Source organism: Euprymna scolopes, chromosome 24, assembly GCF_053919585.1.
Source record: "Euprymna scolopes isolate OS-2025 chromosome 24, ASM5391958v1, whole genome shotgun sequence".
In the NCBI taxonomy this organism is placed as follows: Eukaryota; Metazoa; Mollusca; class Cephalopoda; order Sepiida; family Sepiolidae; genus Euprymna; species Euprymna scolopes.
In genome coordinates this window covers 80,848,901-80,861,415 of record NC_136505.1, presented here as the reverse complement: position 1 = coordinate 80,861,415, position 12,515 = coordinate 80,848,901, and the positions used below count along the sequence as shown (strand labels likewise).

Here is a 12,515-nt window from a genome sequence, read left to right as displayed (position 1 = left end):
TATCCATCTTTCCACCTCTTTCTCGAATTCTAATTTCTTATCGCCTTCCAGAGAGTTTTTATAATATTGGACTTTGTTCTGCAATACTGGAGGCTCTCCCTTCCATGTCCATCTTACTGTCCATTTATCTCCATCGAAGGTTGCTTCAAAGTCTTTATCCTCGATTTTGCAAACATTCAGCTGATGGGCAGCCACGGCACATTGTATATCTCCAAACTTCACTTTGGCTTTCTTTATAGTTACACCTCCCAGCTCATTAATCACGTCCATTCCAATTATGATGTCGATCCCATCAACGATGTGATTCATCAAGATTGCCCTCACCTTTACGTGCATTCCACAGACTTTTATCTCCACTTGTCTGTCTCCTTTACATTCTATATTCCTCCCATCAACTGCTTTCACTGTACCGCTCCTTCCATATCCCTTCAAAAGTTTGGAATTGATTAAAGTAGTGGTGCACCCAGTATCGACAAGTGCAGTCATTACAGAATCATTCACCTCTACTTCTATTATAGGAAGAGGCCAGTATCGCGCCTTCATTTCATTGCTAGGGTAGCTTGCGGCGCAGAAGCTCCCCCTTGCCCGTTTCCCTGAATCTGAGGACAATATCTCGCAATGTGGCCAAATTTTCCACAATTGTAGCATGTTGCCCTGGCCCTAGGGATCTCTGTGCAATCTTTTTTTAGGTGCGGTCCTTGACATCTAAAGCACTGAAGGCTTGATTCTTTCTTTCCCTAATTAGTCTCATTAGTTTGCGCACTTGTGGCCAATGTCCGAGTTTCTACGACCCTTTTGCTGACTAAAAACTGTGCAGTCGGTATCAGTTTGCTGACATCCATTCTCTCTATGTTCGGTAGCTGCTGTAATGCCACAGATACATCGTCTGGGAATCCAGTTATGAATGCCAGTTTGGCTGTATGTTCCAGCCCTCTTCCCAGATATCCTGCCAGTCCAGCCAATCTTTTGATTTTATTAGCATAAACATCCACCAATTCTCCTGCCCACTTGAATCGTTGCAGTTTTTCGTATGCCTCAAAAGGCCCCTCAGTGAAGGCGGTCACGAGTCTCATCTCTATCAGTTCTGCATCTTCTTGTTCTGCATTATTCATCTCAAGATAGAGAGCGAGTGCATCTCCCTGCAAAAAAAGTGGAATAAAACTGGCAAGGTCTGGCACATGTTGAAGCTTAGCCACCAGTTTTACTTTCTTTATCCATCCGACTACATCACCTTCTCCACTAAAAGGTGGTATCACATCTTTTCCCAATCTCAACATCCCAGATTCCATGATCTGTTCTTAGCCGAAATAGCTTGTGGTTAAATACAATGACCCCACAACTCAATCTTCACTCTTCAATCCTGCAGTCCAATGCACTTCTGACAGCAATTGCTTCTGCCAAACAAAAAAGACACCCTCTCTCCCAAATACAGGCTTTTTATAGGACAAAACCGTCCAAAGTTATTTGCATACTCTTCCCATGATTTCTAGTCTATAAATAGACGCAGTGGCCATTCTCTTCTTCTTCTTTCTTCTTTCACTCTCTGAAGCGGGCGTTGCCAGTGGTAAAAGGTTTGCACGATTTTTTTTTTTTTTTTTTTTTTTTTTTTTTTTACTACAAACCATTAAAGTATTTACTTTCTATTTATAATGACATCTGGCTCAATGGAAACCAGCCATATGTCATTCCTATACCCAAACCAGGAAAGGATGCATCTGACCCCTCCAATTATCGCCCCATAGCTCTAACAAGCTGCGTGTGTAAGATCATGGAGAGAATGGTCAACACCAGGTTATTTGGTTTCTGGAAACAAATAAAATAATAACTAATTTTCAGTGTGGCTTCCGAAAACATTGGAGCACAACAGACCATTTAATTCGTTTAGAAACTTTTATCAGAAATTCATTTATACAAAAAAAGCATATGACTGCTATTTTCTTTGATCTTAAAAAGACGTACATGGAGGTATGGCATCATGAAAGATCTCAAAGAAGCTGGAGTGAAAGGAAGACTACCCATCTTCATCAACAACTTCATTAATAATAGACTATTCAATGTCTGTGTAGGAACGTGCCTATCGGACATCAAGGAACAGGAAATGGGAGTTCCACAGGGAAGTATTTTGTCGGTAACATTATTTAGACTAAAAATTAACAGTATTGTTGGATGCATAAACAACTGCATGGATTGCTCTCTATATGTTGATGATTTTTTAATTGCATACAGCTCGAGACATATCCATATAATTGAGCGTCAACTTCAACAATGCATTGAAAAAATAAAAAAATGGACAACTAACAATGGCTTCAAATTTTCCATTAACAAAACAAAATGTATGCAATTTTGTCAACTAAGAAAACTGCACCCAGATCGTCTTTTAAAACTAAATGATATTCCAATTCCTGTTGTAAATGAACATAAATTCTTAGGGTTAATACTAGACAAAAAAACTTACATTCATCCCTCATATAAAACATCTTAAAAATAAATGTAATAAAACTCTCCAGCTAATGTGGGTCATTGCCCACACAGATTGGGGAGCAGACAGACAAACCCTATTAAAGTTATATAGATCACTAGTGCGATCGAAACTAGACTATGGCAGCTTCATTTACGGTGCCACCAGAAAGTCATACATAAAGATATTGGCCACCATTCAACATCAGAGCCTCAGGCTTGCGCTGGGAGCCTTCCAAACTTCTCCCATCGATAGTCTCTATGCAGAAGCCAATGAACCCCCATTATCAATTCGACACGACAAACTAGCCTTGCAATACCTGATCAAAATTCTCTCTTGCCCAGACAATCCTGCTTAAGACTACATTGAAAACTCAGTAAATTACTCGTTCTATGATAGGGAAAAATCACAACTAACAAATCCAACCTCTAACTGTACCTTCAATCCAAATTACCAAAATCTATATGACCCAAAAGTAAAAGCTATAAAACCTTTTTGTCTCCGTATAAAACCACTAGTAGAAGATGCAGGTATCACAATCACCAATATCCATAATGTCAACCAATGACGCCTTCCACCCTGGCTACTAAAACAACCTGAAATTATCCTTGAATTAAATAACCTCCCAAAAAATCAAAGCCATCCACTAACCTATCAAGAAAAACTCCTTATCATTCAGGAAAAATACCCAAACCATCAGCACATATACACAGATGGGTCGAAAGACAGCAACAAAACCGGATGCGGAGTCGTATCCACTAACATTACCTTACAGAAGCGACTACCAGACCATGCCTCAATTTTTAGTGCCGAAGCCACAGCCTTAGATATGGCACTAGACCTCATCACTGACCTTACCCACAACAAATTTATAATTTTTTCAGACTCCCTATCGGTACTCAAATCCTTAAAGAATAAAAATTTAAATAACCCACTACTCATCAAACTGCTACAAAAAAATACACACTCTTTCACAAAACAAAAGTATCAAATTCTGCTGGATCCCCAGTCATTCTGGAATTCAGGGCAATGAAAAAGCTGACATAGGTGCCAAAAACGCTTTAAAACTCATTAAAAGCAATATAAAAATTCCACATTCTGACTACAAACAACAAATAATCTCATTATGAAGAAATGGCAAGAAAGATGGAATAACTGTCCAAATAATAAACTTTTCAAGATCAAACTCACAATAGAAGAACGATTACCAGATGCCAGAAGATCATGTAGAGAGGAAGTGATTTTGTCTCGTATTTGCATAGGACACACGCACATAACCCACTCCTTCCTGCTAAAAAAAGAAGACCCTCCAGAATGTTTTGCATGCCAAGAACCTTTTACAGTAAAACACTTTCTTTTAGATTGTGGCGATCTCGCGCATATCCGGCAAAATTATTACAATGTCAACAATATGAAAGAACTATTTAAAAAAATAAACTCCAACAAAATAACATTTCTGAAAAAAGTAAATCTATATAAAAGATAACTTTAATTCAATCCAACTTTACACCCCACCCCCAAAAAAGGAAGGAAGCACATCACCTAATGATACAAAAAGTCTGATTTGACTCACTGATTAAATTAAAATATCTATTCCACAAAAAAAAAAGGGAACTCGGCATTAAATAACCAAAAAAAAAAAGGTTGATATGCCGTAAAACCAAACCAAACCAAGGATTGTGTAACTGACAAAATGACAAGGTACTACAAGAAGGCTAACAGAGATCGTATCAGAGATACTTCATGGAGCAGTATCTTTTGTTTTCCTGTAGAACAGTGTGCAAATGAGGCTACTGAATGACAATTTAAGTATATGTTCCCACACAGAAATCCTATAGCAAACCACATTCTCTCCAATGATTCACTTCTATTTGTGCAACTGCCGTTACTCAAAAGCAGCATGCATTTTGAAGACTTATCCGATATAATTCCAGTACAAATAGACAAAATTGTATAAAAACTAAGAGTGAAATAGCCACAACAAAGACAAGGCATATGGAAATCACGAGAAAACATATTTTGCCGTGGGTAATAGGAACTATGGAAAATTTATAACAATGTAATAAATAATTAGCAATCAACAATTCCTTCTCTATCAAACAGTCATGAAGTTATTTGCATGGCAACAAAGAAGGCTAACCTGCTAGCCTAGTAGTTTATTGCCAACTCCACGAGATCCAACAAACTATTCCCTTTCAAATTTCCCTTTGTGGACAGAAGCCACACTCAGTGATTTGAAAATCACACCTTTTTCATGATATCATAAAAACTTAGATACCTAGAAGGCATGTAGGACTAATCTCATCTGTGCTATACTATAAAAATAATGCTCCACTGAGATTTCCCTAGTTGTCTCCAGACTTAAAAGTCAGGTTGGTAGGTGGGTAGATAAATAGTGAGGTTGGTAGGTGGGTAGATAAATAGTGAGGTTGGAAGGTGGGTAGATAAATAGTGAGGTTGGTAGGTGGGTAGATAAATAGTGAGGTTGGTAAGTGGGTAGATAAATAGTGAGGTTGGTAGGTGGGTAGATAAATAGTGAGGTTGGTAGGTGGGTAGATAAATAGTGAGGTTGGTAGGTGGGTAGATAAATAGTGAGGTTGGTAGGTGGGTAGATAAATAGTGAGGTTGGTAGGTGGGTAGATAAATAGTGAGGTTGGTAGATGGGTAGATAAATAGTGAGGTTGGTAGATGGGTAGATAAATAGTGAGGTTGGTAGGTGGGTAGATAAATAGTGAGGTTGGTAGATGGGTAGATAAATAGTGAGGTTGGTAGGTGGGTAGATAAATAGTGAGGTTGGTAGGTGGGTAGATAAATAGTGAGGTTGGCAGGTGGGTAGATAAATAGTGAGGTTGGTAAGTGGGTAGATAAATAGTGAGGTTGGTAGGTGGGTAGATAAATAGTGAGGTTGGTAGGTGGGTAGATAAATAGTGAGGTTGGTAGTGGGTAGATAAATAGTGAGGTTGGTAGGTGGGTAGATAAATAGTGAGGTTGGTAGGTGGGTAGATAAATAGTGAGGTTGGTAGGTGGGTAGATAAATAGTGAGGTTGGTAGGTGGGTAGATAAATAGTGAGATGGTAGGTGGGTAGATAAATAGTGAGGTTGGTAGATGGGTAGATAAATAGTGAGGTTGGTAGGTGGGTAGATAAATAGTGAGGTTGGTAGATGGGTAGATAAATAGTGAGGTTGGTAGGTGGGTAGATAAATAGTGAGGTTGGTAGGTGGGTAGATAAATAGTGAGGTTGGTAGGTGGGTAGGATAAATAGTGAGGTTGGTAGGTGGGTAGATAAATAGTGAGGTTGGCAGGTGGGTAGATAAATAGTGAGGTTGGCAGGTGGGTAGATAAATAGTGAGGTTGGTAGGGTGGTAGATTAAATAGTGAGGTTGGTAGGTGGGTAGGATAAATAGTGAGGTTGGTAAGTGGGTAGATAAATAGTGAGGTTGGTAGGTGGGTAGATAAATAGTGAGGTTGGTAGGTGGGTAGATAAATAGTAGGTGGTAGGTGGGTAGATAGTGAGGTGTGCAGGTGGGTAGATAAAAGTGAGGTTGGTAAGTGGGTAGATAAATAGTGAGGTTGGCAGGTTGGGTAGGATAAATAGTGAGGTTGGCAGGTGGGTAGATAAATAGTGAGGTTGGCAGGTGGGTAGATAAATAGTGAGGTTGGTAAGTGGGTAGATAAATAGTGAGGTTGGCAGGTGGATAGATAAATAGTGAGGTTGGTCAGTGGGTAGATAAATAGTGAGGTTGGCAGGTGGGTAGATAAAATAGTGAGGTTGGCAGGTGGGTAGATAAATAGTGAGGTTGTGGGTAGATAAAATAGTGAGGTTGGCAGGTGGGTAGATAAATAGTGAGGTTGGAAGGTGGGTAGATTAATTTGAGGTTGGAAGGTGGGTAGATAAATAGTGAGGTTGAAGGTGGGTGATAAATAGTGAGGTTGGTAGGTGGGTAGATAAATAGTGAGGTTGATAAGTTGATGATGAAAAACTAGTCAGCCATTTGTTGCTGTAGATTTGTAAACTAAATTACAAAAGTCAGTCCTTTCTAAAAACATAGTTTTTATTGAGTTGGAATTCTTTCCTTGCAGTTTTATTGCAAGATGCCAGAATGAAAATCAGTTGAGTCATGTAGAGAGAATTGATATTACTTACAACCTGAAGCCAACCTCATCTCCTGTTGCATTAGCCCAATCGCAAAACAAGATGAACACGGATGACAATTCTCTAACTTTCCCTCAATTGATCTCACCTTTCAAGTAAGTTTTTTCAATTTTTTCTTTTATTTTTTAGATATTTGTGTAAAAAAATTATTCGAATAATGTACAATTTGATTTAATTCATTTCAGAAAATACTTTGTATTTTGAAGTATTTGCAAATAACTTCTACTTTACAAAAAGTATATAACTGTACACTTTGATTGAAAAAATGTCGGTTTGAGTTTCCTATAGCCTTTTTAGAATTCAGTTTATTATTTTGCTATTTTCTTTTTAGTTGGAACTTTGCACATAAACTCGAGGGGAGAGTTTCAACTACCATTGAATTGTTCGAAAAAATAAAATAAAGTTAAGGACTGCTTTCCTTTAAGATCTGAAAACATTAGTTGATGAATGCAAAAAATTGTATATTTTTATTGATTGTCCTTGAAAAAATAATTTGTGTAATTGCTTCCTCAACTCCACACTCTGTGACTTGTTCACGTTGGCATTCATCTCCTGCATATTCAGCAGATATTGTCTCTTTGAATGATGTGAATAGACAGCCTCGGGCAAAGTCAGTCAACAGTGTTTACTGCCTTTTTCTTACACTAGTGTACTATACCATAACTCAGAATAGGATTCTTCATACTTTTTCAAAGGCAATTAATAAAAGTGATACAGAAGTCGGATTAAACGAAAAGTCTATTTACCACCACCACTTCCATACTTTCACTTCTTGTCGACTTAAATGTCGATTGCCATATTCACCTTTCAATTAAATGTGTTTATCTCTTGTTTCAGTCCTACTCGCAGTCATATAATTTAAATATCACAAAACGTGCATCTGAGAGAAATGGTAACTAAAGTCTGACTCCACACTCTTCAAAAGTTTGAAATTAGGGTTTAACCACTGCATGCAGATTTGTATCGTACACAGGATGGTTGGGAGTGAGGAGGTGGAGGCTTGCTTTGAACAAATTCTATTTAACTCAAAGATTAGACCTTGACTAATACTTCTATTTTAGAGTTAGAGTAACTCTGGAAATGGCAAAGAATAATGACAAACACAAGAATTTTATTAAATATAAAAATAACCAACTTATTTGGTTGGCAAGTCCAACTGTGATAATGATGTGGTCAAATTGCCAGCATTGAAGGGATATCGTTCAACTTGTTTCTCTAAAAATGATAGTCAGGGTTTGATGCTACACAATAGTTGAAGAACAACAACAGTTATTTGTTGAGAGTCAGAAACAGAAGCATTGGTCAATGGCTTGTGATGATAAATGTTGTCTGTGTCGATTGACACAAGTAAAGTTGATGGACGAACAAAGTTGCATAAACAGAAACATTGAATTATTTCAGTGCAAAACAAATTGCAATAAGTTTTGCTGGACAGAAAGTTTTAGCATCTTGTTGCTATATGAAAAAATAAACTAAGGAAGTAATTTGAAATGGTCACAGGTTAAGCAATTCAATACAAGCCAATATGTGAAGAATGATAGTGTCTCCTAGATGATTGGACCATGTAGCATGCTCTGCTGACATATTGCTGAATTTGTTTTTGCAGGCAATTGACCCTAGTTGACCTCAAAACTGAAATAGCAAAAAACGAACATCTACTTTTGTTTCAAAACAGGCAGAAATTCAGAAGTGTAGTTTATGACCACTAATAATGCACTTAAGATTATCGTTAACTCTGGATACATTATGAGATTCAAACTTGTTAAGTATCCCAACATGACCACACAAGTTTACACTTAACACGAAAATATTGACAAGAACTAAGTAATTGTAAAGATGTTCATTCTAAGCAAACTTTGAATTTGTGGTTTTACCTTGTCAAATCTATATTGAAGACTAAAAACGTTTTTCCTGATGCTTGAATCAGTGTTTGATTTTTCTGAAGCATTTAAGCAAAATGAGTAGAAGTGTTACAGGTGCTTTTATTGTTCTTGCACATCAAATAAATGAAAATAGCTAAAACCTTTACTTCAAAAATATAACGGGATTTATTTAAACTTACAAGTGATACACAAAAGCATGTGAAAGCTTTCCAATTGATATGGAAGAACAGATTAGCAAGTAGTGGGGAAATGAGTGACCGCATGAAAAAGCAATGAACAATCGATTGTCATTGCTTTGGTGATTTAAACTGAAAAGGGGACAAAAGAGGGGGATTTGGCAAACATGTTGTTACCTCAAAAAAGGAGAAAAGGGCTTCAGAATCACGGCTGATTGTCCCATCGTCGTGCAATCTGGGACGCCATGTATTAAATAAAAAGTAACCCCAGTTGAAACCAAACAGTAAAAAGTTGAGCTTGTTTTTCAGAAAATGCTGTAATATTATATGAACATTATTTACAGTTCTACATTTTGAAAGTAATATTTCTGAAGAGATGAAAATAAAATCAATGAAATTAATTGAATCATGAAACAAGAATGATCAAATCATGGCATAATTGATCTAAAGAATAAGAATAATTGAATTATTGGAAGAGAATGATGAAATTATCGAATGTAAACTATTGAATTAAAGATGATCAGATATAAGCTTTTATCAAATAATATGATGAGAAAATTTAAATGTAAAAAATTAAAAACCGATAGCATACTTTCTCTAGTGAGCTTCGCCAAGTGATTGAGAACAGAATAATGGCTGAATTGTGATTTTAGAAATTGTGTTGATTATAAAATAGGTTTAAATCATATTTTATTCCAAACATTGAAAACATTTTACATTAGCAGGATTTTTTTTTTTTTACAAAAATTGATCTGAAACATGCATACAAATTCAAATAGTTAAAAATCACAAAGATTGATACTTCTATAAGTTTGCTTAACACATTACTCAATAAGTTCCGGACCTCACTGATAGATGATTCTACTAATTAAAAAAATCCATATAACTTTGAAAGAGTACTATTCATCAAATGGCAAATGTAAAAATTTGAACACAACTGTAAAAATGGTTGCGCAGATACAAATAATGCTGAATGCTCAGGTTGTCCAAATTCAACAGAAGAAAACATAAAAACAGTCCACAATTTTTTCTTGGCTAATCATAAATTCATAATCATAAATTCATAATCATAAATTCAATTTGTGAGATAGCAGAGAAGTTGAAGATATCATAAGGTGGTGTATTTTGGATGGACATTTATCAATGGGAAAGTTGTGTTCAAAGTAGGTGTCACATTTGATCACATTCGATCAAAAAACAACAAAATGTTAATGATTCAGAGTGTTGTTTACGATACAATAAAATGTTTTTTTTCATCAATGGATGTAATACAATGGATGAAACATGGGTATACTTCATTTTAGAGTCAAATCAGTTGAGTAGACAGGTGAAAGCTGTCCAGAATGAACAAAGATGCAAACATCAGCACGCAAGGTTTTGGCCACCATATTTTGGGATGTGCAAGATATTTTCTACATTGATTACCTTGAGAAATAGTGAATATTTTGTAGCATTTGAAGGAAAAATCTAAAAAAACCCAACAAAAACTTTACAAACGAAGAAGAAAAGAGCACATTTTCACCAAGACAATGCACTGTATCACAAGTTGATTACAATAATGGCGAAATTACATGAATTGCTTTTGCACACACTCTATTCTACAGATCTGCCCCCAACTTCCATCAATTGCTAATTGTTTGCATGCCTCAAAAGAATGCCCCAGGGAAAGATATTTGAAATGTGCTAAAAATCTGATGTGTTAGATGGTCTTCTCTTCTGTATGAAGTATGACCATTTTTGTTCAGAAACAAATCCAATAATGATTTTTCAATCCGAGTAAAAAATCGCCAAAAGTTATCCTAAATATTCAGATGAGCCTTTGATTTTTATATTGAAATATAAATATTGTAAAGAAAATACAATGCAACATTTAGAAGTTTTATTCTGGCTTCAATTTAAAAAGTAAAAAAATGACAAATTGCTGAGAAAATGTTGTAGATAAATTTTTGCATTGAGTAGAAACTGGCGTATTACTTCTGAATCAAGAGACATAACAAAGTCTTAAATCGAATATTGTCTAGAAATGGAAGGATTGCTCTAATGTGAAAAAAACCCATACAAATAAACCAAACAGAAAAAAGGTAATTTGTAATGGAGATTTGCTAATCCGACCAGAAGTCTGCAGAAAAGACATAATAACAAGTATACTGATGTAAAGAAATGTTTAAATCTCGCGAGACTTGATAACTCGCGAGATATGCAAATCTATTGTGTGAAAAGAACTTCTACCAGAATAACATACACACATGAAACAGAAACATGGTCATATGGATCAAGTTAGCAGAGTTTATGTTTGATATTGATCAATGCTTTTTCGATTTGACCTGAAGTTTATCAAGTGAAAGAGAAATTCATGCACATATTCATATTATGAATAATATTTGCTAGAAATAACATATCCAAATATTACTCCCGACAAAGGAATATTTGGTGTATTCCTTACAAAATGTTGCCTTACCAACTGCAATCGAATTGAATGACAGAACGAATGTTACAAACAGTAAAGATGGAATTGAAAGCATGTTCTTCTCAGCGAAAGAATATTGAAATTATACATTATTATTGACTTACAGAATAATAGCAAATGCAGATACGTTAGAAAGCATGTCTACATAAATGGGTAAACAGATCAGAGCCCTATTAATCATGTCAAACTCAATTAATGAAAACATGTCGTACAAAACAAACAGAGAAACTGAACCTGAAAGAGTAAATTTCCTAATGGCCCCTCAAAGAAAAATTGATATGCAGAAATGTCTACAACGTTATTAATATTATCATAACATTATTATAACATTATTATAACATTATTATAACATTATTATAACATTATTTTATAACATTATTATTAACATTACTATTATAACATTATTATAAAGATTATTATTATAACATTATTATAACATTATTATAACATTATTATAACATTATTATAACATTATTATAACATTATTATAACATTATTTTATAACATTATTATTAACATTACTATTATAACATTATTATTAACATTACTATTATAACGTTATTATAAAGATTATTATTATAACATTATTATTATACCATAATTATTAGGTCCTGGATATGACCTTAAACTATATCCGATGGTGAGGCCTTAGCTTGCAAGCTTTAGGGAGTGTGGAGCCACTCTTTAATTGCCATTGCTCCCAGGTCCACTCTGGGTTAAGTAGAATACGACTTAAAAAAACAAATATACTATATTAAAAAATCGTTCTTCAAAATGACCAGATTCGGCATTAAATAACCTGAAAAGGGTTGATATGCCATAAAACAAAACAACCAACCATAATTATTAACAGTATTATAACATTATTATCATAACATTATTATTAACATTATTATCATAACATTATTATTAACATTCTTATTATAACATTATTATTAACATTATTATTATTATAAAAATTATTATTATAACATTATTATTAACATTATTATTATTATAAAAATTATTATCATAACATTATAACATTGTTATTAACATTCTTATAAACTAATTAACATTATTATTAAAATTATTATTATAACATTATTAACATTATTATTATTAAAATTATTATTATAACATTATTAACATTATTATCATTACATTATTATTAACATTATTATTATAACATTATTATTATTATTTATATTATTATAACGTTATTATTAACATTATTATTATAACGTTATTATTAACATTATTCTTATAACATTATTATTATTTACATTATTATTATAACATTATTATTAATATTATTATTATAACATTTTTATTACCATTATTATTATAACATTATTATATTATTATTATTATTATAACATTATTCTAAACATTATT

The 12,515-nt window shown here is 34.1% G+C and overlaps 1 protein-coding gene across 3 annotated transcripts in view; it reads left to right on the top strand.

Moving 5' to 3' along the window:
* Nucleotides 1–12,515, top strand: part of LOC145246794 (telomerase protein component 1-like) — a 715,591-nt gene that overhangs the window by 220,347 nt on the left and 482,729 nt on the right. For all 3 annotated transcript variants that reach the window (XM_080108593.1, XM_080108592.1, XM_080108594.1), the window contains one exon: nucleotides 6,540–6,707. In XM_080108593.1, the coding sequence (XP_079964719.1) occupies nucleotides 6,540–6,707 (168 nt within the window). The remainder of the gene's footprint in view (nucleotides 1–6,539; nucleotides 6,708–12,515) is intronic.